Raw genomic sequence first — 25,291 nt, forward strand, 5'->3', positions numbered from 1 at the left:
AAGAATCATCAGTTCTCTCCAGATGTGCAGAATCTATAATTTTAACAAGGTCCCCTGGAAATTTACAAAGAGTTTAGAGTTTGAGAAGTACAGCTTTACAGAATCGTACAACTGAAAGTTCTGGGAAATAGATTTCAGCTTTGTTGTAAGGAACTTCCTTTGAAAGAGAGTGCCCATATTCTGTTAGAGGCAGAATGACTGCTTGACAGAAAATCCTGTGAGTTCTAAGAGTCCTCCTAATTCTGATATTATTTTCCTCCTCCTTTTCAAAGACAAGCACACATTTGCCAAATCTTCTCTCTTTCTAAGCTCAAGGGTAGGGCAGGGGATTTAATGGTTCAATGACTTGGGAGAGGCCAGGAAAAAGGAGTCTTATATGAATAATTACAAGGCCTCCTATAAATTTCATTCCAAGTTTGTTTCCTCATTCTCTGATGCAAGGTAGACTTTTTTTCCATGTAATGCATTCTTTGCTCACCTGTGCTGCCATCCTTGAAAGCATTGCTGCTTTTTCCAGGCATGGGATGTAGAGACCCATTTCCTTATCCTGCTTCTCACTCTATACAGTAATTTCTTTCTGATATGTATTTTGTTTTTATAACCAAATGTTTGATACATACATTTTCCCTGTTTTTTTTTCCCTAGATTTGTTTTCCATCTTTCTTTTGTAAATTTTCAATGCTCTTAAAAACCTTTAAGCCTGTAACTCCTTCCTATTTTCTATCAAAACTTAGTAATTTCTTTCCCATTTCAGGTTTTTCCCACATATCCATCTGCATCCTTTCTCCCTTTCATCCTTGTCACATGCTTCTGAAATACAACTGGCTTCACCAAAACTCTTCATTTTCCTCTTCTTCCTCCTTCTTTTCCTTTTTCTTCTCCTCTTCCCTCCTCACCCCTGGTACTAGAATTGAATCCAGGGATGCTGTACCACTGAGCTATACCATAAGCCCTTTATTTTTTATTTTGAGACAGAATCTCCTGGGTGTCCCTGGCTGGCCTTGAACTTGTGACCCTCCTGAGTAGCTAGTGTTATAGGCAAGTGCCTCTGCACCTGGCTTCCCCTTCCTTCTTCAATTGTGTCTGCCCAACTAACTCTTCTGACATGGGCTCTGAAAGTTTGTATTATGCTGGGAAGTTTCTCAAATAAAATCTAACCCAATACCCTGACTTTACAGAAGGGAAGAATCTTATCCAGAGAGGTTAGGAGGCTTGCTCAAGGGTATACAGGTGAGAGGATAAATGCTTGTTATGAAATAGCATTAGTGTTCAATGTGACTTCCTCAGAGAGCCTCACAATACTTCACAATGCAAAATTTTTCATTTAACTTCACAAGGTAAGTGTAGAATGTGTGTGGTGAATACTGAGAGGTGCAGAGAGGCTATAAAACACAATTGATTCGTTTTATAAAGAGGTAAATCAAGCCTTAGAAAGGCAGAAGGATCCATCATTTGTCTCATAACCATTTTTGATCTGAGGGAAAAAACCCTAACTCCTTGATTTATGACTCTACTAAATACTGGGAAACTTTTGTTGTGTGTGTGTGTGTGTGTGTGTGTGTGTGTAGCTATGAATCATACTGTGTAAACAGTGTTAGGTCTCTTTCCTGATGCTGGGAGACAAGTTTAATGTCTGTCTTCCTACTGGCATGATATACCACACTAACCATTTATTTAGAGGAGAGTCTGGGTTAATTATTAGAGAGTGATATAATTGGGTACATTTATGTTTAGTATGTTTATTTTGTTATATTTGTAGCTTGTCATCCACCTGTGCCTCTTTTGTACTTAAAGAAAAGAAAGACTAATACAGTAAGCTTCCCTATCTGAAGGTTCTGCATCCCCCAAGTCAGCCTCAAGTGCAGGCAATTTTGGGCTGTGTACTCAAGGGAGTCCCTGAGTGGTGACTGCTCCCTGAAGAGAGGAGACGAGACAGGCTCCTCAGTTCAAAAATATTTGAAAAGAAAAATGCATCTGTACTGAACCTGTCTAGGCTTTCCTCATCCTTATTCCCTGAACAATGAGTATAGCAACCATTTTTATAGCATTTACATTGTATAAGACATTGTAAATAATCTCGAGATGATTTAAAGTATATGAGAGAGCTGAACATGGTGCCACTCACCTGTAATCCCAGCAACTTGGAAGTCTAAGGCAGGAGAATTGCAAATTTGAGGTTAGCCTCAGCAACTTAGAAAAACGCTGTCTCAAAAAATAAAAAGGGTTGGGAATGTAGCTCAGTGGTACCCTGGGTTCAATCCCCAGTACCAATAGATAGATAAATAGATGAAATAAAATAAAAAGGGCCAGAGCTCAGTGGTAGAGTACCCTTGGTTTTAATCCCCAGTACTGCAATCAATCAATAAATAAAATAAAGTAAATGAAATATATGAATTACATAGGTCCTATGCAAATACTTTGCAATTTTATATAAAGAATATGAGCATCTGTGGGTTTTGGTAATTTGTGGCAGGTCATGGCACCAACTCCCACAGGTACTGAAGAATGACAGCACCTTCTTTTTAAAGTGCTGGGAGAGATGGTAAAAGGAGAGACAACCTGAAATCAGTGGATTATTATTAGTAAAGGTACTTATCTCTCTTCATAAATCACCCTTTCAGGGCCCTTAATCATTTGGGTTGTTGTTCAGCTCCCTCTGACCTGTCAACATGCTCCCAGTCAGAGAAAAGTGATGGCTATATTCCAGAGCCTGTCTCGTCTCCTCTCTACAGGGAGCAGCACCACTCAGGGACTCCCTTGAGTACACAGCCCAAAATTGCCTGCACTTGAGGCTGCCACTGTCTTCTATTTGAGGGCCTGTTTAATTTGCTCTCTCCCATCATGTTGGTCTCTTGACACTGTGAAAATTCACCCACAGAACATCTGTGTTTGGATGAGCCTCTCCCTGGCCTTCCCAATGTTCCAGACACCAGTGAACTTGGCTGTTTCCTGCTAGGTAGTCCTCTTTCTCTCTCCCCCTTATTGTGTGTGTGTGTGTGTTTTTTTTTTTTTTCCTGGTACTGGGATTGAACCCGGGTCTTTGCACATACTAAGCAGGTGCTTTTCCACTAAGCTACACCTCCTACCTTACATTCAGAAGTCCCCTTTACCAATTTTCTGACCTTATTAGCATTTTGTACTCTTCCCTGGTTTTTGACATGTGTCCTTGGGCATGGATCAGGATAGGAAATGAGGGCAGGTAGTAAACTTAGTGAGGGAAAAATTGTGTGTGTGTGTGTGTGTGTGTGTGTTTGGCGGGGCGGCAGTTGTGGGGGTTTGGTTTTCTACTGAGAAACCTAGAAATGTTACTGATCTTATGAAGCTAATTTCCAATGAACTATTCTTATTTCCTGTTATAAGATGGAAGTCAGATACACATGAAAGCTCATTAAACATGTACTGAATGAAAGGAGGAGTAAATGAATGATTTTATTTCATGGAGTCAGATTCCAGATTGGTAAAAAGAAAAAAGAGAGAGAGAGAGATGTCGAGAAACATAAAAATCAGAGAACAGAGAGAATCAGGAGATGTAGATTTCAGGCTTGGGTTTTCTGCTAACAGACCTGGGGAAATCTTTTGCTCTCCGTGAGCACTGGCTTCTTCCCTATACAGTGAAAAGCTTGGTCAACATTTGTGATCCTAAATGTTTCAAACACAAGAATTTCTCTAAAACCGAAAAAATTTAAATATCATTTACTCTTTTTTTTTTAATTTTTATTGTTGGTTGTTCAAAACATTACATAGTTCTTGATATATCATATTTCACACTTTGATTCAAGTGGGTTATGAACTCCCATTTTTACCCCGTATACAGATTGCAGAATCACATCAGTTACACATCCATTGATTTACATATTGCTATACTAGTGTCTGTTGTGTTCTGCTGCCTTTCCTATCCTCTACTATCCCCCCTCCTCATTTACTCTTTTTTTGAAAATTTTTAGTGATACATTATAATTATACATACTATATAATTCATTAACCTCTAAAATATTTTATTTAATTTTTTTAGTTATAGATGGACACAATGCCTGTATTTTGTTTATTTATTTTTGTATGGTGTTAAAAGCTAAACCCAGTGCCTCACACAAGCTAGGCAAGCACCCTACCACTGAGCCATAATCCCAGCCCTCTAAAATATTTTTGATGAAGTATTTTGGACATACTAAATGTATGAGTTATAATGCATGAACATGCGGTATTTACCATCCAACAGAATTCCCTTATAGCATAATAGTGGTGATTTTAACAATCCTTGATTTAGAAAATGGATGATAACAAATAGCAGTTGTACTTTCATTGGAATTTGTATTTTAATTGTTAAAATAATAGCTACCCTTACACATGTACATATAGGATCAAGAACATTGATTTAGTTTAAGGCAATTCTTAATGTAAGTGAAGATATGTAATAATTCTTACAGTATGCTTCTATGGCTCACATAGTGTTTCTGGAAAGTGTGAGATATATTACCTATTGCAATAAAAATGCCAGCCTTTGGCCCTGTTCCAGATCCACTGAATGAATGTCTCTGAGGGCTGGGTCTGAGATTCTGCCTTTGTTGTTGTTGTTTAAATCAGATATCCAAAATGGGATTAGAACTAGAGTTTTCCATTTCCTTAGTCTCCAGAGCTGGGCAGTACTACACTTCTATATGATCTAAGGATAATGAGTTTTCCCTTGAACAGTACCTTCCCTGGTTCCTTTTAAGTATTTTGTAGGTCATAGGGATTTTTACTTATGCCCAATTTTTCAGTAATATGTCTGTTGTTGAAATAAGTGATACTGAGGTTGAGGTTGACAGGTGGGAAATAAATTTTACTACCCAGACTTTCCAAGAATCCTCATGGATATTCTGAAATTTGGGTTCAGTGCTAGTGTTGGTCTAGGTCTTGCTAATATTCCTGAAACTACGTATAAGTGAATACTACAAGTCACTGAGCTGCACATCAGGGTCAGGCCTGCCAGGGTTCTTGGGCCCCTGTCCTCCAGGTTCTGGTTCCTTTGAAACAGGGACTAGATTTTCGGGGCATTAGTCAGCTTTTTGTCATCACAACTAAAGTACCTCACAAGAACAACTTAGAGGAGGAAAGGTTTATTTTGGCCTATTGTTTCAGAGATTCAGTGCATGGAAGCAGTCTCCAAGACAGAAAATTCATGGTGAAGGAAAGTTTCTTAGTGCATGACTGTCAGGAAGCAGAGAAAAATAGGGAAAGGGGCTAGGGACAGATGTAGTCCAAGACCACACCCCCCTGTGACCTACTTCCTCCTGCTACAAACCTTCCTGCCTATAGTTATCACCCAGTAGTCCATTCAACAAATGGATTAATCCACTAATAGATTAGTCATTGCCTAAAAGTCTCACCTCTGAAACTTGCTGCATTGGGGATCATGCTTTCAACACATGAGCTTTTCTGGGGACATCCCAGATTCAAACCATAGGATTAAGGAGGCTTGGTAGCCTAGAAAATGGAAGTTCATCTGCATGACCATTTCCCCATTCATTGCTCCGAATAGTACTATAAAAGAATTATATGGGGTTGGTAAAAAGAAAAAGAGAGATGTTGAGAAACATTGACTTGATCAATAATGGCAGCTATAAATAATTTCATTTAAAGAAGTATGTACCAAACATAGTTAAGGTGCTCAGCAATGTGCTGTGGGTATGGACCATTTAAAGAAGATCAGATCTTCTTAAAGTCTTTGTAGCATGGTTTGTAATCCATGTTTTAGTAACTTAAATTGTCAGTTAATTTCTGGAAAGATTAGGTTACCCTTGTATACAGTGTTAGCTTTTCTTGGGCTCTGTGAGTAACCTCTATCAATTGTATTCATGAATTTAACCTTTGTTTGTTACTTTTGTATGGTTCTAGTGCTATTTTCTTGGGCATAAATATATGTAAGATTTTTTTTTTCTCTCAAGGAGGGCATGGCCTTCCAGGAAAATAGGAAAGCAACCAATCCACAGTGAGTGATAATTGAGGCCCACATACTTGGTACTAACCAACTGGATAGAACAACTCCATGGGAGGAAGTGGGAAAGGTCATTGACCCTGAAGGCCTCACTGTGGAGAACCCTGAGCTGATACTTCTAGAATAAGCAGGAGTTCCCTAGCAGATGATGTGGACAGAGAATTCTAGCCATGGGGATTAACAAATGCAATTAAAGGGTAGTAGAAAAAAGTATGGCGTGTTTAACTTGGATGTTGGGGAGCTGCAGAAATATTCTTTTGCAAAAATTAAAGTGGAGTTACTGGGAGCAGAAATGTGTTAATTGTTCAGTGTTTTAGGTTTTGTATCTTTATTGTGGTAAAGTATACATAACATAAAATTTATTGTCTTACCCATTTTTAAATGGACAGTTTTGTGCCATTAAGTATATATTCACATTTTGTATTACTGTTACCACCACCCATCTCCAGAATTTTTTCAAAACTGAAATCACACCCATTAGATATTAGCTGCAGATTACTTCCTTCCGTCAGTCTCTGGAAGCTATCATACTAGTATCTGTCTTCACAAATTTGATAGTACTAGGTACCTCATAGAAGCAGAATCATAAAATATTTATCTTTAATGACTGGTTTATTTCACTTAGCATGATATCTTCAGGGTTCATCCATGTTGTAGCACGTGTCAGGATTTCCTTTATTTTTAGGGTTGAATAATATTCCGTGGTATGTATGGATCACATTTTGTGTGTCCATTCTTCCATTAATGGGCACCTTTTGGCTATCTTGAACATGGCAGTTCTCAGATTTTGTAACTTAGTATGTAAGGTATTAAACTCTATTTAATTTTTTTTTTGTGGGGGGGTACTGGGGATTGAACCTGGGGACACTCTATCACTGAAATATATCCCCAGTCTATTTATATTTTATCTTGAGACAAGGTATCACTAAATGGTCTGAGTTGACCTTGAATTTGTGTTTCTCCTGCCTCAACCTGACAAGTAGCTGGTATTACAGGCATGAGCTGCTGTGCCCAGCTGTTATTAAGCTCTTAATTAAAGTACAAAAGGACTTCTCACAAACCATTTATAAGATGGTCCCAGGTTGATGTACTTGGTTGAAGAAAGGGGTGAGGGAAAAGTGAATTTCATAATGAAGAATGAGAGGACCTGCTTCCTGTGAAGCAGATGAGAAAGTATCTCACTAGCCAAATTATTTGTAGTCCAGGTGATTGAGGAACCAAGGTTCCTGTGGGAAAAAAATATATTTTTGTTTAAAAATCAGCTTCTTATCAATTTGTATGTTTTTTTTTTTTTTGGTCAGTCCTGGGGATTGAAACTGGGGTGATCGACAGTGTGCTATATTCACAGCCCTTGTTGTTTTTAATTTTGAGACAGGGTCACACTAAGTTGCCCAGATGGCCTTGAACTTTCAGTCCTCCTATCTCAGCCCCTTGAGTTGCTGGGATTATAGGTGTGTAACAGCTACATCTGGGGATTCTTTGGAGGAAATGCACAGTGGGGTGTGTGTATGTGTGTGTGTGTGTGTCTCTGTGTGTGTGTGTGTGTCTAGCCGCTGATAGCCTCAACTTCTACTTCTCTAAGAAATATATTTTTCTGCTTCTATTTTTGCATACAGCTTGAGGCCCAGGCCTGGGCTGGTCCCTTCATTAGACCTCCATCTTAACTGTTTCACCCACTTTGCTGCTGTAGACTTTCTGCTGCCCCTCCTGAGATACCCGGTGATGAGCTGGGACATGTTGGGTTAGGAGAGAGTTGTGGGAATCAGGAGATGCTCAGAAGCCAGGCTGTTGGTCTGGAAGCAGCTCTTCCGGCATCCAGCCAACGTTTCTGCTCATGTTACTTGTTGAGTGTTTAATCTTGGCTCTTGTTGAATCCTCTACCCAGTCTCCCCTTCCTGGGCTTCACTGATTGGCACAGGCCACTAAGTTCCATGGCTGCTATTTCAATACAAGACCCCAAGGCTCTGTTTATGAATCCCAAACACTTGTAGGCTTTCCAATCTGTAGTTGGTCTTCCCGGACTTGTATTGTTTTGTTCCCTCAAAGGTCAGATCTGTAGGGCTTATTCTGCCCTTGCTGGTAGAGCTCTGGCCAGTAAAGCAAATGCATCAGAACAGCCTGGCCAGTGGGTGGAGGGCCAGGCCTGTTGGCACATACTCTGGGCTGGCATGGGCCACAGACGGTGGCACCAGCAGTCCTGTTTGTTCTTCAGCTCCTGGCAAAGTCTAAGCAGATTGGATTCGTGTCCCAAGAAACACAGATGCTTCCTCCCGAGCTTGCCTGCCCAGACAGTGCTCCACCTCAGACAGAGCAGCAGTCTGGGAAAAAGGAGGACTTGTCCCTAAGAGCTCTTCTCTTCTATGTTCTCCTGGTTACTGCATTGCTACCCTTCTCTTCAAACCCATTTCCCCCCTAAAGAGCATGATAACATGCTATCATGTCATCTAAGTGAAGTGTAATTGCCATAGAAATAAAAGGCTTCATGATAAATATTTAAACCTTTTCAGATACTTGATGTACCTTTGTGTCCAGTGTTTCTAACAAAAGTGCAATTTGATTCTAATTCTGCAGCTGGAAGAGGTTTGGGACATCAGGAAGCAGATAGAATAGATGCAGAGTGTGACTAACCTAAGAGTCCTTGTAGAGAGCACTCAGGTAGTAATGGCAGCTGTGATAGGACCTGTAGATCTGCTTTCTGCCTTTCTCGATCTTCTTCATCTTGAAACATTCCACCAGCTGTTGTAAGGAGCACCTGCGTTATCACTGTTATTGAAATTCTGGGAAAAAAATTGGGTCATGTTTTTCTATGTAGTCACTGTGCCCTTTACAGGGAGCTATCTGGGGGTATGTACTTGGTGATTGAATTAGAGACTGTTTTCCAGTTTCCAACAAAATGTTTAGCTGCATTTTGAATTCTTAAGATGAAGGTATTAAATGCATGGCCAAACTTGGCAAAACATTACCTGTAGAAATAGTTAAGTTTCCAGATACACAAGCAATGAGTTGGCTGGGTGCCTCTTGGCAGGCTTAGGTGATGGGTCTTGATTATAGAAAGGTCCTGGAGACAGTGAACCCACCAGGGAGGTGGACCAAACAAGAAAGAAAGGTCTAGTCAACTACAAGCTTCTTCTGGAAATACCAGGCATTTGAGGGTCTGGCTTAGCAGGCAATTTGCTCACTAAAACCCAGGCTGGGGAGAACGACATAGTCCCTTGCAGAGGCAGAGAGTTGACATTTCTGCTTTGATTTTTGTTGCTGTACAAGGGAAAGAGGGAAGTGTATGGAGCATGTGAAAGTGACATTCTGGAAGAGACCAAAATAGTTAATAGTTGGCAACTGATCTATCTAAGGCAGGTTTTGTCCTCCTCCTGGGCATTTCCAGACTTTTACATTCTTAACTTCAATGGAGTTCATTGGAACACCCCCCTGCACTCTACTGGTTACAGGAGCAACCTTGATTTAGTGACTTGTTCTGAAGGAGGTGTAGCTGGAAATTAGTGTTGATGAAAGCCCAAAAAGCAGAAGTAAATGTGGGTGTGGTCAGGAAAAGTGGCTAGTTCACCTCTCCAGTAGGCACATGGCCAAGGTCAGCGGATTCATAGATTGCCATTCTAGTTCTTTCACCTAGAGGGCATTTCAGTTCATCCAGCACTAGAGTTGAACAGAATGGTACATCCAAGGCCATACAGTGTGAGTTGGAGCGGTGTCCTCAAGCGCATGCTAATCTGAGCAACTGTAGCCTTCAATACTCCCACTATTGACCTAAAGGGGACTGTTTTATGTGGGATGAGTCCTGTCCAGAGCCAAACACCAGGTCATAGAACTCTCCCTCCCATCCTTCTGGGATTGAACCCTAAGGTGTTTTACTACTGAGTTGCATCCCAAGCCCTTTTCATTTTTTAACTTTGAGACAAGGTCTCACTAAGTTGCTGAGGGCCTTGCTAAATTACTGAGGTTGGCCTTGAACTTGTAATCCTCTTGTCTCATCCTTCTGAATTACTGAGATTACTGGTGTATGCCACTGCACCTGGAAAAAATGGTTTTAATAAACTGAAGAATTTCTCAGAATGAAGTTCACTGTGGGAAAAGTCAGAATTCGACCACCAGTGATGAGAAGCTGTGCAAGTATGAGAAATGGCTATGAATGCCAAAATGTAACAGAAAGATATGGGATTGTGGATGGGCTACATTCCTCAGGAGTTCAGAGCTGCAGTTGGAGTAGCCTGTCCAGAACTGCAAAGGTGAATTTAAAATAGAGGGGTGGGCTGGGCACCATGATGCATACTTGTAATCCTAGCACTTGGGAAGATGAGGCAGGAAGATTTCAAATTTATAACCCAGGCAATATAGTGAGACTGTGTCTTAAAATAAATTTTAAAAAAAGGAGTGAGGCTGGGAATGTAGCTCATGGTAAAGTGCCCCTGGGTTCAATCCCCAGTTCCTGCCTCCAACCCCCCAAAAAATTCATAATTATTTTTTTATATGTGAAAAGCCCTGATATGAAGACTGGTATCAGTTCTTCTTAATCTTCACCAGGGATAGAATGGAGTTCCAGCAACATTTGGTTAGACACAAGGAATTCTTTCCTGACAAAGTCATTAAATAATAGAATAAGTTATGGAGGGAAGGTTCTGATATGTTGATGAGATTTTCAAAACAGGTTGTATATTCATTTCAGTAGGATGTATTAGGTCAATCTCATTGTGATGAGTCATTCCTTTGGTCTGAGCTGTTGGCTGGGTGGTGGGATTGATGACCATTTAAGGTCCCTGTTCTAACCTAGGGACTACCTGAGAGCCCCTGCCTACAGACATCTACCTTAAAAAAAAAAAAAAAAGACGTCTACCTAAAAAGATTCCCTGAGGTTCTCCCTGTGCCCAGGAAGTGCACCAGTCCCCTGGGACTGCCTGTGGCACTCTGTGGGCTAGCTGGGGTCCTGAAGATGCACTGGTCTAATCAGTTTCTGTTTCTTTCTTCTCTTCTCCTTTGCAGTATGAGTTTAAAGCCAAGAATATCAAGAAGAAGAAAGTGAGCATTATGGTTTCAGTGGATGGAGTGAAAGTGATTCTGAAGAAGAAGAAAAAGGTAAGTGGCTCTGAACTAGAAACTGTGGTGAAGAGGAGACTGGGGAAGGTGGATGTGGGATACTTTTTCCTTTTAGAATATTCTCTGGACATAATCACCCCTTTATCTGATGAGGTCTTCTCTTTCTTTCTTGGCTGAACTCAGGGCACTCTTCCACTGAGCTACATCCCCAGCCCTTTTATTTTTAAAATTTTGAGACAGAGTCAGGCTGGGTTGCCCAGGCTGTCCTCAAACTTGTGATCATCCTGCCTTAGACTCCAAGTCATTAGAATTACAGGCATGCACCATCACGTCTGCCTGCTCCCAAGCATTTTGTATAAGGGATATTCAACCTGTGTCAGGTTTAGTGGGGAATGGACAAGAGGAGGCTCCCTCAGCAGTTATCCTCTTCTGTCGCTTGTATAACCCTCGGCCTCACCCCAGGTTTCCTGCAGCGCCCCCCATGCATCCTTGTGTCCCATTACACTTGCTGCTGCCCTGGGGATTATTACTGTCCCCTTTACCTGTGTGCACACGGTGGGTAGCCATGGAACAATCTTGAGAATATTGTCCTCTCAGGAGTTCCTGAAGCAAATTGATGTCTATTAAGACCCTGAGCTTAAAAATATGAACATTAACAATGTTAACTTGAGCAAGAGATCCTCAGAGGAAAGAAAGGGCCAAGGCAACCTGAGCTTGTGATCCAGGGAAACTGGCTTTTGCCACGAGTCAGATGGCTTTATTCAGCCCTTCATGTGAAGGAAACTGATGAGGCAGCACCCATACATACCAACATAATTGCCATTTATAGGCAATTTCCAGGTAACAAGATGCTTTCACACTCATTGTCACCTATCCTTTTATCAGTCCTTATAGGTGTTTCTCTTGGCCAGTCACTTCCTCACTGACCTGCCCCTTCATTGCCAGGAACTGAGCTGTCGGCCTTTCAAACCAAGAAACTCAGACTCATCAGCTTGAAGTTTTAGGCTACAGGATGTTAACTCACATTGACAGAGCTCAAAAGAGGCTGATGTATAAACTGGATCAACAGTGTCTTAATTCACTTTGAGACATAGAAAAGTCTCTTAGACCAGGTATTCTCATTATCCTGACAAGCACATTTCCTCTCAAATGGAGGCAAATGATGTGAAAAGGCGAGTTATTAGAGTATTGCTCAGTGGGCCCAGCAGTGGGGAAAGTTGGCTAAGTACGTGAGCGGAATGTTTGCTGACCTCCATTGGGTCCACTGGATGTTTGTAGTGGCCTTGATGGGTGGATACTGTTCCTAGGGTCTGTCCAACAGACCTTTCTAGCATTTTCCTCCAAGACTCTGGCTTCTGTACTTCCATGACTGCTAGTACTAAAATCTCCCCACCATCCAAAGCACATACACTTTTGTCTGACATGATCTTTGTTTACTTTCAGTTATGTTACATTTCAAGTTCTGCTGTCCTGGTACCTATATGTTCCTTTCAGATAACTTTATATACCTCTGATGTTGTCCATTATAAAGTGACTTCATGGTTTTGCCTTAGGACATGGTCTTATCTCTCACATCACCGTCTCCCTATATATCACGTATCTTATGCAGTGCTATCTTCCATTCTGCATGCAAGAAAACTGAGGTTAGGTCACACAGCACTTAAGGACAGCAGAATGCTGAGCATCATCTGGGAGATAAGCCAGCTCTTCCTTCCATTAAGTACAGGAATGCTCTTCTGAAGTAGCATCTCCCTGAGGGAATAGGGGAATTTGTGACTCACTTTGAAACCCTGAGATTGGTAGTCTTCAGTGTTCACCCTGCTGCTGGCCCAGGAAAGAGGTGATCTAGCAGGTCTTTCCTAAGTCCAATTCTTTTGATGCCAGGCTTGGGAAAGAGGAGCTTCTTGTCCTACCTTGCTTCCTCCACCCACGCTCAGTGTCCGTTTCAGGGCCACAGCTATGATTTGGATAAGGCCTTTAATCATAGTGTACATTTTCAGCTGCCTGTGCCAGATGAACGCACATTAACAGCAATCAGCCTTTTGTCATCTTGTTCCCATGCAACAGTCCTCTGATGTCTGCATGTACTACCACCACACTCACACACACTTTCAGTCTCTCTTCCTACCTGTTTATAGGGTTGGCAACAGACTAGAGATGCTATAGTGTAAGTGCATAATTTTCTCCAAGGAAATGAAGCAGTTGGCAAATGTCACTGATGGCCACCATGATTAAGTTACAAATTGAAACCCTTGCTAGGTAGCTATGGATGTAGCAATAACCATTGCTTATATTCATGCATAAGACAGCACTGCCATGTACGACTGCCATTCCGTAGTGGTTACTCAGTGTCTGTACTAGACCAGTTGGCAAAGATTTTGAATGGTCCTCTGTTCCTGCAGACAGCATGCTGATATTTCCTGGGTCAGCATGACATGTTGGAAGGAGCCCTAAGCAGAGGCAAGAAGACCTGGGTTCTGGTCCTGGCTCCCCCTTTCCTGGCTCTGTCCTCTGAGTGAATTATTTTGCCTTTCTGATCTTCAAGTAAAAAGAATGCGGAGCTGGGTTGGATAATCACTTTCACTTTTCCAGCTCAAATACTCTGCAATTTAAACTTGTATATAAATTTAGATCACCGTATGTATTTAAATCTTTGACAAACTACTGGGCAACAAAGAAAGCAGACACTACAGGCTGGGTGGTTTACTATATGGTTTTGTCTTCCAATCCTCTGAGCCAGGAGGAGACCCTGTGAGGTCATATGCCTCTCAAAGCAGCCACTGGGCCTCCTTTCTTAGCCTATTTGTAACTGGTCAATGGTGGTGTGCTTCCTGTCTGAGGAGGGAGGTGTGTTTACAGGGGACTCTTGACCTTTAGAGAACTTTCTAAGAGAAGGGGCAATCTTTGTGAGCTCAGCACTTACCAGGTACACAGAGAGTGTGTTCAGTATTTGTGGCTCTTGGCTGGCTGGATGAATGAAAATTATTTGTATGTGATAGTGCCATTATGTCAGAAAGAAATAAGTACTTAGCAACAGGATATAATGAAGTCTAGTTTGTTCCTTTTGATTATGACATTCTTCTCCCTCTCTCTCCTCCCATCAGTCTGTCAGTTTAAAAAAAAAAAAAAGGAGAAAACAAGAATCAGAGCCTTTCCCAGATACAGAAGGCTTAAGTAGGAATTGTTAATTTAGACTGTGGTAGTAGGACTTGTTCAGGTGACTCTGATTCTCAGGTGTGTTATATTAGTGCAGGCAATGGCCAAATATATTGTAATCATCTCACTGAGATGCAAAAACTGTCTTTTTTTGTTATATTAATAAGTATCTAAAAATGCTCTCTTCTTGAACTAATGCCAGCACATAATGAATCATAAATTCCTTTCAAATCTTACGTCAGATTTGTGGTGTGAACTCAGTTACCAAGATAATCAGCTTTGCTTTGATGTCTCTCAATCTGAACATTTTCTTTAACTCCCAACTAGGCCCAAGTAATTATCTTTTCTGTGTATATAATAATGATTATTTATTATAATTCCAGAATTACACTGTACCACCATTTGCTAGGGAGTGGAATCCTGAATAAGAAAGATTAATCTTGAACTTCATTCAAAGGATTGTTCCAAAAGAACCTAAAGGGGCCTCAGTTTCATGTGCTTTCTCTTATAATCCAATAACTTTGTTGGGATTCCTTAAGACAACATTCTAGAAATACTCCATCACTCACATTAACAAATATTTTTATAAGATACATAGGGGTACAAGATATGGCCCTTTCTAGCAAAGTTTACTATATTTCATGGCACTCTGTGTAAAATAGATCTATTACAGTTCTCCATTTCATTGGAGGTGTTTTTCATTTGGGGGAATTTTTTTTTCCTTTGGTACAAGAGATAGACCCCAGGGCCTCATGCATGCTAAGCATATGCTATACTCCTGAAGCTACACCCCAGCCCCACATTAGATTTATTTATCTCTTCCCCCTATAAGCTGTGAACTTTTGGGGGCAGGTTACATGTCTTCTCTCAGATCTTATCTGTTTGGGAAGGTGGAAGGAGAGAGGGAGCAAACTGATTGAAGTAATTACACACTAAGATGATAATTGGAATAGCTACTAATAATCTAATAAGAGCTGACACTGATAGTGAGTACCTACTGTTTTTTAGTCTTGTTTGATGTACTGTAACACTAAATCATCACATATCCCATGAAGTAGATGCCATTATTATGCTCATTTGCAAAAGAAGATTGAGCAACTTGCTCAAAATCTCAGGTCCCATCAGTGGTGAAGTCTAGATCCAAAACAGGTATGTCTTGCTCAAATCTCCAAGCAGGTTCTTTCTACTACCATGTTACTGTGTGTGTGTGCATGTGTGTGTGTGTGTGTGTGTACGTGCACGCACATGCACACATGCATGTGTGCACACATGGTGCTTGCATTTGTTGTCTTTAACTTCTAACTTACATTTTACCACAGGGACATTCACATCATAAGGCAACTATTTTCATGCCCAAGCAATAGTATTAGGTTACTATGGTAACATAGAACTCAGATCTAACTGGGTAAATAAAGGGGGCACTCAAAATTATAGAGCCAGAATTTAGGAGAAGGAACTTAAAGAATGATCTGGATTGATTAGATCTGGCAACAGAGAGTGAGATAGGTTCAGGGACACCCCCACCTGGTGTCTAGGTCACCCAGGTAGACATAGTCATTAACAGGACCAGAGTATGAATCTGCTCCCTAAACTCAGTACAGTTTTCTTTTTACCATGTTGTCTTTTGTGGCCTGCTATTTCTTGCTAGTTTTAAATGGATGTATTAGGAACCCATGTGCATTGGGTGAGGATTTGTTAGAAAATTGTGTGAGTATTTTCAGTTTTGAAATGCATTTTCCTATATCTGTAGGTTATACTTGAAGGTAGGAGATAGCTTTATTTTCAGCCTAATCCTATTCTACCTAGAAGCATGGAGACTTTGTCAAGCTAGGTTTATATAGTCTTTGCAAGGTTTTTTTAATTTAAGAAAAAGTTTTAAAAGAAGTTGCCATTGCTGTCAAATGCATGAATAATGTGCATGAATAATGACAAAATTTGCAGACTTTGGGACACGCTTACTGATTCCAGTAGGGATAGTAAATAAATGTCGATAGGAATCCCTCTTCCACCTTTGGGCTCCCAGGACAGGGCTTCAAACATGCCATATCCGTTTTATGCTTCCAAAAATAGGGAGGATTACTGTGATAATTATTCCTGACTCTGTTTTCTCTTGTTGGCAATGTTTCAGGCAGACCTACCTCTAAACCAGTTCTCACATAATATGTCTTGCCAGGAGCTTTTAGGATGACAAAATGGCTGTGAATTTCCATGGAGGACTTGACATTCGTACTCAATAGATAAAGGAAAAAGAAGGTCCTATATCAAGAATGTGCTTACTCCATTCCGTGGTCTTTCAACACAAACGCAGTCAGCCCTTTATCTCCTTCCTCTGTTCAGAGTAAAGGGGAGTGAAAGACTTGCTTGGAGTAGCAAGGAGAACATGGAGTCTAGAGGTAGAAGAGATAGAGTTTATTTACCATTGGACCAGGTGAATTTCGAGGGATATAAGTTCCCCCTGAGCCTCAGTGTTCATCTTTCAGGTGGGGGTCAATTTTAATAATGTAAAAGAAAGCGTTATTTAGAAGTTCCTTCTTTAAATAGAGCAACAGGCTTTTCCTCCATATCAACTAAGATAGTTTTGAAAAATCAAAAATGAAACATGTAAAGATGAATTTCCTGTATCTTTCCTTTCTCACTTTCCTTGTTAGTCTGACACGAACAAGCGAGTGCAAAGATGGGATTAAATGCCTGTGGGAGAAAGTGAGGAAGTACCTGGGAAAGAGTGGGATGGCTGTCAGACTGCAGGCCTGCCACCAACAGCCAGAGACAGGGAAGGAAGAAGAAAGGTTGGGTGAAAGTCTCTTAAACAGCTGGGCTGTCTTAGAATGTCTTCATGTTCAGTGCTTGGCTGGGAGCTGCCCAGGAAAGCATGGTGCCTAACCAAGTTCAATGATGGACTTCAGGTAGCAGCATCTGGGGCCCTTGGTTAAACTCTCTGTAACTGGACCTTTGAGGGTACATTCTTGTGACCACAATTTCCTGTAAATGTCCTCCAAATTAAGCTATGTATCTCACTGACTTTGGGCAGGGGGACAAAGTACTGGGGATTGAACCCAGGGTACTCAGCCAACCAAGCTCCATCCCCATCCCTTATTATTTCATTTTGAGACAGATTCTCACTAATTGCCTAGGCTGGTCTTGAACTGTCTCCTGAGTATCTGGGATTACAGGTATGTGCCTCTGTGCCCAGCTGCAAGCATTTTAAAGAGAAAAAGAACAATACAGAAACCACTTCCTCCCCACTTTTCATATGGAAATTTTTTTTTAGGAAAAAAATTTAATGACAGAAGGAAAATAGGAAGGAAGGCTAATGACTGGCTTTCCAGGGTTATAAATCAAAGTTGACTTCCACCATAGGACAGAGATATATCATTGAAAAGTCAAAGTAAAATAAAGGAGATAAAGAGAGACCACTTTAGACCAAGAGAGAAGACCGTGTTATTTAAGACAGTGGTATGAGAAGAGGAGGCTTCCTCTAAGTTAAGGCATTCAGAGTACTGCAATTGACTGAATCCTACTGAGTCCTGGAGTCAGAACTAGTCTAAAATTCAGGAGAACTTGGTTCTAGTCTAGACCAAGCTGATAACCACGGGTGACACCTGGCTCAAGCATGATTACACACGTCAGAGCATTATTTGAAAGAGATGGGTAAGAGAGGTGGGGGTCCTTCATTTCTAATGTTCTTAGATTATCATTTGGTTATTGAAGGGATTGAATTAAAAAGTTCCAACACATTTGCCTTAGGTTCTTGAATAACCAAAACATTGGTAAGCCAGACATGGTGGCGCATACCTGTAATCCCAGTGAAGTCAGGAGGCTGAGGCGGGAGGATTGCAAACTCAAGGCCAACCTGGCCTTTTGAGGCCCTATCTCAAGATTAAAATTAAAGTTCAATGGTAAAGCACTCCTGGGTTCAATCCCTGATACCCCACCCCCAGAAAAAGGAAAGGAAAAAAAAAAAAGGTGAGTCCCTTCTCTACCTATTGTACCCTTTGTATTATCTTGATGATTTCCTAATCTCTTTATAGATTTAATAAACTTACCCAAGGATTACTATAAGGCCTTTAAAGGGAGAGGACTAGATTTTAATGGCATTTTTAGAAAAGGAAAATAAGTAGGCAAAAAGATCTTTGTGTCCTCTAACCCTACCCACCCCCTTCAGTATGTTCTATATGGATACTGGGACTTCTCCCTAAAGTAAGGTATTTTCTGGCTTCTATACACCCTGACAATGTTCACTCTTATTAAATTAATACAAAGTGCCTGGAAGCCTGGCCTCTCCATCCTCCTAGTCAGGAATGCCAAAGAAGGAAAATAGTTGATCTATATTATGTTGCCTCATTATTTGTTCTTCTTAATGAACATATTAGTTACATTCTTTGGGTATGCAAAGAAGAGTCTTGCCCAGCCTACTTTTGATAATGGAGGCATGCTGGTAGGCTAGGAGGAAAGAGGCTGGCACTCAATGGCTTTTCTTTCTTAGCACTGCAGCCAGATTGAGTGGAAATATCTGCAGCAGGTCACAAAAACCATCTGCTGTTTTGGGGGCTCAGCTTAGTTTAGTGGAGGATTTGATTGAGCAAAACTGGGTCTTTGTATCCTGGAGCTCAGGGATCGGGCAGTTTCGCGCCAGCCCCTCTGTGGTGTTTTCAGGCACCTGACTACTGATCCTGAGCTCCACTGGTCGTGGCCATGTTAGCATGGTGGTTCTCATCAGCTGCACACAGCAAAAACCACATTGTCCACCCTCAGAACCCTCTTCAGGGCTGCTCATATCAGAAAGGGGCTGTGGATGTGGCAGCATCATGAAATGATCTCTTTGGTACATGGGATCATTCTTCTAATAACTTTGAAAATCACAGCAGAGCAACAAGGAATACAAGGAGCAAACTTTTCTGAAAGTGTATGAAAAAAAGCAAGGATTCATTCCCTCAGAGCAGCCTCTGTTGCAGGCCTCCCTTAAGTGTTTAACTCACAGTGAATGTTTTATTGAGTAGCACAGCGGGTGGGCTCTGGCTAAGCACAACATTGATGGGATCTTGGTCAGTTGGCTGTCTTTGAAGACAGGAGCCTTCCCTGTGCCAAGCCTGACTAAGACTTCCACAGGAGCACACAGTATGTGGAAAAGGACTCTGGTCGGGTGTTTCACTTTAACTTTTCTTTGATACTCAGTCCTACATCAGAATCACCTCATTCTGGCCCTGAATACTATATCAGAATCACCTGAAATGCTTGTTGATACTACAGATTACAGAAAGGCCTCACCTCCTATATTCCTGAGCCTGAAGAGGTGGAACCCAGGAAGCAATAGTTCTTTTAGAAAAATTTTACCTGTGTATCTACACACACATCCACCCCAGATTTTTGTTCTTTGGAATAAGGCATAGCTGCATTTCCCCCTATTTCTCCTTCTAAATACAGATGAGGGTGAAAAGGGCAGCAAAGCAAGGCAGAAAAACTTAGACAATAGCCACTCCTTCAGCCAAACAACACAGAAAAATCTGTCCCCCTTCCCTGCAAGGCTGCATGGCTGAGTGGAAACCTAGATACCCACCACTGCTGGGCTATCACAAGGGGCACCACCCCATTGGGTAGTGTCAAAGAAAGCTAAGAAGGATGCCAGGATTTTCATCCCTAGCAGCTGGTAATGAGTGTCTCACTCCCCCACCTCACCCCTATTCCTCATGTGCTGTGTCATTGGAGACAATATGGAGAACCTAGACTTCCACCACTTCTTAATTGGAATGAAGCTGAATGATAGTGCAGTAAGGCATATAATCAGTGCAGGATAGTTGAAGGTGAATAACAAAGTACTCCTTTGAACCAGAGTAGCAGCAGTGGGAGCCTGGTGGGGAGTTAGAACAGCAACCCACACCCAGCAGTATCAAGGAACCCTTTTTTCTCTCAGGTGTCAATAGAGGTCAAGTGGGAAACCTGAATTTAATTCTCTCCTGGCAGTGATAATGTGGCATTCTCCTCTTTCCCCTGTTTGAGCAGTGTCCTAGTATGATAGTTAAACTAGAAAGTTTAAATGATACCTAGAGCTGAGTGTAGCAGCTCACACCTATAATCCCAGTGACTCTGGAGACTGAGGCCAGAGGTTGACAAGTTCAAGACGAGCCTCAGCAACTTAGCAAGACCCTCTCTCAAAATCAAAAAATGAAAAAGAGCCGGGGAAATAGTTCGGCGATAGAGCACCCTAAGTTCAGTCTCCAGTACCCCCCCATACACACACACTTATTTAGAGTCATAACACTCAGAAGGTTCAGGTTTCAGCTGAAGTCACTTGCCATACCATCAATGACAAAAACTTGAACTTTAGTGGGGAGAAAAAAGATAATAGATGCCAGCACCAGATGACAGAGATGTTAGAATAATCTGACAAAGATTTTAAGTAGCAATCATAAAAATGCTTTCATGAATAATTTCAAATACTCTTGAAACAAGTGAAAAATTATGATAAATCTGCCCTAAAATCCAATCATATTTTAAACATATCTTGCCATTTAAGTAACCCCTTTGATGGATAATTGTTCTGTTTAAAAGTATGCATCTGAGCCAGAAATAGCTGCTACTTCAGGAGGGTAAGGCAGTTTGAGGTCAGCCTGGGAAACTTAGCAAGACCCTGTCACAAAATGAAAAATAAAAGGAACTGGGATATAGCTCAGTGGTAGAGCACCCCTGGGTTCAATCCCCAGTAACACTAGATAAGTAAATAAACAAGCACATATGCCAGTATCTGAACTTTAACTCTGAAAAATTTTAGTCCATCAGTTGGAAACCAGCCTCCCTTGGGTGCCATTCAGGTCGTGAGGGAGCTAAAGAGGCTATAAATCAATCTGTCTGGGTCAAGAGTGGTGCCATGACTGGAATAGAGATCAGAATATGTCTCTGTTAAATGCCAGTCAGACCATATGTGAATCAGTGAGTGATGTTTTAGAGCATCAGATTTTGAGGGGAATACTGGCCAGTACACAGTGTATACAAAAAGAAGGTGACTCTGATAGAAGTCTGGGAAACATGTCATGGGAGGGGTGATCACAAAAAAGTTTATAAATTGATTGATTGGGGGTACTGGGGATGTAACCCAGAAGTGCTCTGCCACTAATCCATGTCCCCAGCTCTTTTTATTCTTATTTTGAGACAGGGTCTCACTAAGTTGCCAAGACTGGCCTTAAAACAGGCCTATGATCCTCCTGCCTCAGCCTTCTGAGTAGCTGGGATTACAGGTGTGCATCACTCTCTGCTGGGCAGAATTGGTTGATAGTGAATGTAAACCAGTCTAAATTCACCTCATTTGATGGATTGATGTTGAATGAAAATTAAGATTAAATGGTGTGTGTGTGTGTGTGTGTGTGTGTGTGAGTGTGAGTGAATATGTATGTATGTGTGTGACATATGCCAGGTGTGTATAATGTTGTGTTTGGGAAAAGTTCCTGAGATAATGCTTTTTCCTAATGTCACTCTAAGGGCCTGGACATAGTCTCCCCTGGTCTTCTGGACAGTCTCTAAACTTTAATATGTTTAGAGAAGTCACTCTATGCATTCTATCTGAGAAATTCACTTACCAAAGGTACCTAGCTAAAGTATCCAATATATACTTCCTTGCTCTCCCTCCTCTCTTGACTCTGTCTTCAATAGATGAGTGATAATGATAATGATGATGATGATGATGTTGATGATGATGATGATTGTTGGTACTAGGGTTTCAATCCAAGGACACCAAGCACTCTACCATTGAGCTACATCTTTTTTATTTCTTTTGTTTTGAGATAGGGTCTCACTAAGTTGCCAAAGATGGCCTGGAACTTGCAGTTAGCCTCCCAGTTAGCTTGTGTGTGTGTGTGTGTGTGTGTGTGTGTATGTAGGGGGGTGGGGGGAGTTGGTTGGGAGGGGAGACAGTTGGGGGGTGGTCTCCATGTGTTCACAGTAAGTTAGGACCACAGCTGAATGACTATTAAATGTACTAGTTAACTCACTTGGAGGCTTTTTTTTCTTTCCCCTTTCTCTTTTAATTAAAGAGAGAGGGTGGATTACATTTCATTTGCATATGATTGCCTCCTCCACACGTTTTATTTTACTCTCTTCTTCTTTTCATTCCTCTTCTCCCACCTCCTTGGAGTGATATGTAGTCTTTTTTTTTTTTCCTTGCAATTTCTCTAAGAAATTTTTATTTAGAGTCTGCCTGTGGTCCCCTGAGGCCTCCTTGGCTCCTGCTTGTGCTCTCTGCCAGGGAGAGACACTCTCCTGAAGTGCTTGTGAAGGAAACTGATCAGACACATGACATTTTCCCCTTGCCCTTTTGGAGCAATCAGCTCTGGGCCTCTTAGAGGGAAAAAGTCAGGCCAGAAGCAAGATGCATGTGTTTGCATAAGCATTAGTAGTTCAACGTGTGCCCTGGTTCTATAGCTGAGGACAAGCCTAACTTATTCATTTACAGCTTCTTTTATTGCAGAAAAAGGAGTGGACGTGGGATGAGAGCAAGATGCTGGTGATGCAGGACCCCATCTACAGGTAAGAGCCCAGTCCAAAGCTCAGGAGGATGCAGAGCCCCAGGGTCTCCCTGCCATCTCCTGGAGCCATCTGTTAGGCTGGTGGGTCTAGACAGATTGAAATAAACTTTTATTACTTTTCCCTTATGAGATCTGCTGTCTCTGTAAATGTAAGTATAAGAAATAAATCTGCCTTATCTTTAGGATGGAAAGTTTTTCTGATTGTATTAAATTGTATTAAGGGAGCTATGAAGGATTTCTTCTTGTTTTTTAATCTAGATCTCTCTGTTATAATCAGAGACCCTTTAAATTTGTGCTAGTTTTATCCTAACTGAAATTTTGTAATTGCTTACATGTTGATTATGATAAAATGAGATTACTGGGTTATCCCATCCCCCTGTGCTCTCAGTTTCCCACTATATTCTCTTCTTTCTGTCCCTTCAGAAACTGAGCCTAGATAAAGGACTTGAGATCACTTAGGAAAGCAGAAAATAAAAAATATAATTTCTGGGTGTTTATCTTATTCTCCAAATTCATGTGTTGAAATCTTTACTCATAAGGTGAGGCTTCAGGCGGTTAGACACTTCAGAGGTGATTAGGTCATGAAGGTGGAGCCCTCATATTTAAGATTAGTGCCCTCATAAAAGAAGCTCCAGATGGCCGACTTGCCCTTTTCACCATGTGAAGACACATCTGTGAACCAGAAAGTAGGCCTTCAGCAGACAATGGATCTACCAGTACCTTAATCTTGGACTCCCCAGTCCCCAGAACAATAAGAAAGAAATTTTTATTGTTTTGAGCCACCGGGTTTGTGATATTTTATTATAGTAGATTGAACGGATACATACCCAGAAATTGCTTTCATAATGAGATTTGTATGAATTCTTTTCTTTTTTTTTTTTTGGTTCTGAGGATTGAACTGCAGAGCATTTTACTACTGACCTATATGCCAGCCCATCAAAAAACAAAAAAACAAAACAATACTTTTTTTTTTTTTAAATTTTGAGATAGAATCTTGCTAAGTTGCTTATAGCCTAGCTATATTGCTGAGGCTGGCTTTGAACTTGTGATCCTTATGCCTCAGCCTCCCACATCACTGGGGTTACAGAAATGTGCCACCATGCCTGGCTGTGACTATTATAATTCCTATAGAGATTAGATGGTTACCATTCATATGTATTCTATGTCAGAAGAATACCAGACAGCAGTAACATACAGAAAGTCAGGGCTGTCCTGGGATTCAGGGAAGGACCTCAGAACCTGTGTGTTATTGCCTCCTTCCTGTTTTTTATTTTTTTATGGTGCTAGGGATTGAACCTAGGGCCTTATACATGCTAGGCAAGCACTCTACCATCCTTCTTCCTGTTTGAGGGGAGAGTGGCCATTTCTTTGGAAATTGGCAAACCTAGACTTAGCTTCTCCTTTTGTCTCCTCTCAGATTACTGCCATGACTTTGTTGACAAAATAGGTAAGGTTTGGAACTCAACTGTGAAGATGGCAACATGGGTGACCTCGCCTTCTAGTTGAAGAGTAGGTGAAAGAATTGTCTATTCATTTGAAAAATATATTTGTGTGAAAGACTTACACCAGGTACTCTGCTGGGTAATTAAGTCACGGGCCCTTGTTCTCAGGAAGTTTTATTCCAGTAGGGAAATGGACTCTGAATAAATCGCTGTGGTATAAGATGTTGCATCTGACAAAGTAAATTTCCTCCTCTATGTTCCTGTTGTACTTTTTTTTTCTCTCTCTCTCTCAGTTCTGAACTACACTCTACCACTGAACTACATCCCCAGCCCTTTTTATTATTTATTTTAAGACAGGATCTCACTAAGTTGCTTCGGGTCTCACTAAGTTCCCCAGGTTGGCCTTGAATTTGTGCTCCTCCTGCCTCAGCCTCCTGCATTTCTTGGATTACAGTCTTACATCACTGCACCTGGTTCCTATTGTATTTTTCAATGTTTCTTAAAATAATTTCATTGTATGTTATGGTTTAGATGTGAGATATTACCCAAAAGTTCATGTGTGAAACAATGTAAGAAGGTTCAAAGGTGAGATGATTAGAATAGAGCAGCTTTAACCTAATCAGTGGAGTAATCCACTGATGCATTAACTGGGTGTTAACTGTAGGTAGGTAGTGTGGCTGAAGGAAGTTGATCACTGATGATGTGCCTTTGGGGTTTATATTTTGTCCCAGGTCAATGGAGCTCTGCTTTGCTTCCTGATTACCATGTCCTGAGCTGCTTACCTCTGCCATGCCCTACCATCACAATTTTCTGCCTCAACTTGGGCCCAGAGGAATGGGGTCAGTTGACCATAGACTGAACCTCTGAAACTGAGTCAAAATAAACTTGTTCTCCTTTAAATTGTTCTTGCCAGGTCTTTTGGTCACAGTGGTGCAGGAGCTGAATAAAACAGTGTATTACTGTTACTTACTTATTTAAAATGTCACTCTTGCCACTAGACTATGAGGCTTTTGAAGGGAAGAACTATGTACTTTTCACTTTTGCATATCTAGTATTAAGCTCATACTGGATCATATGAGATACTTAATAAATGTGCAATGGGTGGGTGGATAGATGCCTTGAATTAATGTCTGAAAATTATCATGAGTGGTATAGTGATT

General features: G+C 41.1%; 1 protein-coding gene across 6 annotated transcripts in view; it reads left to right on the forward strand.

The window, feature by feature from the left end:
- The window catches only part of LOC124082526 (carboxyl-terminal PDZ ligand of neuronal nitric oxide synthase protein), a 305,891-nt gene that overhangs the window by 200,705 nt on the left and 79,895 nt on the right, over window positions 1-25,291 (forward strand). For 4 of the 6 annotated variants that reach the window (XM_046428959.2, XM_058574121.1, XM_058574120.1 and 1 more), the window contains 2 exons: window positions 10,967-11,059; window positions 22,617-22,690. In XM_046428959.2, coding sequence (XP_046284915.1) covers window positions 10,967-11,059; window positions 22,617-22,690 — 167 coding nt within the window. The remainder of the gene's footprint in view (window positions 1-10,966; window positions 11,060-22,616; window positions 22,691-25,291) is intronic. The other 2 variants (XM_046428960.2, XM_058574122.1) reach the window with 1 other exon arrangement.

Source organism: Marmota monax, unplaced genomic scaffold (genome assembly GCF_021218885.2).
Source record: "Marmota monax isolate L192 unplaced genomic scaffold, Marmota_monax_Labrador192_F-V1.1 WCK01_AAM20220418_F8-fsc00145, whole genome shotgun sequence".
In the NCBI taxonomy this organism is placed as follows: domain Eukaryota; kingdom Metazoa; phylum Chordata; class Mammalia; order Rodentia; family Sciuridae; genus Marmota; species Marmota monax.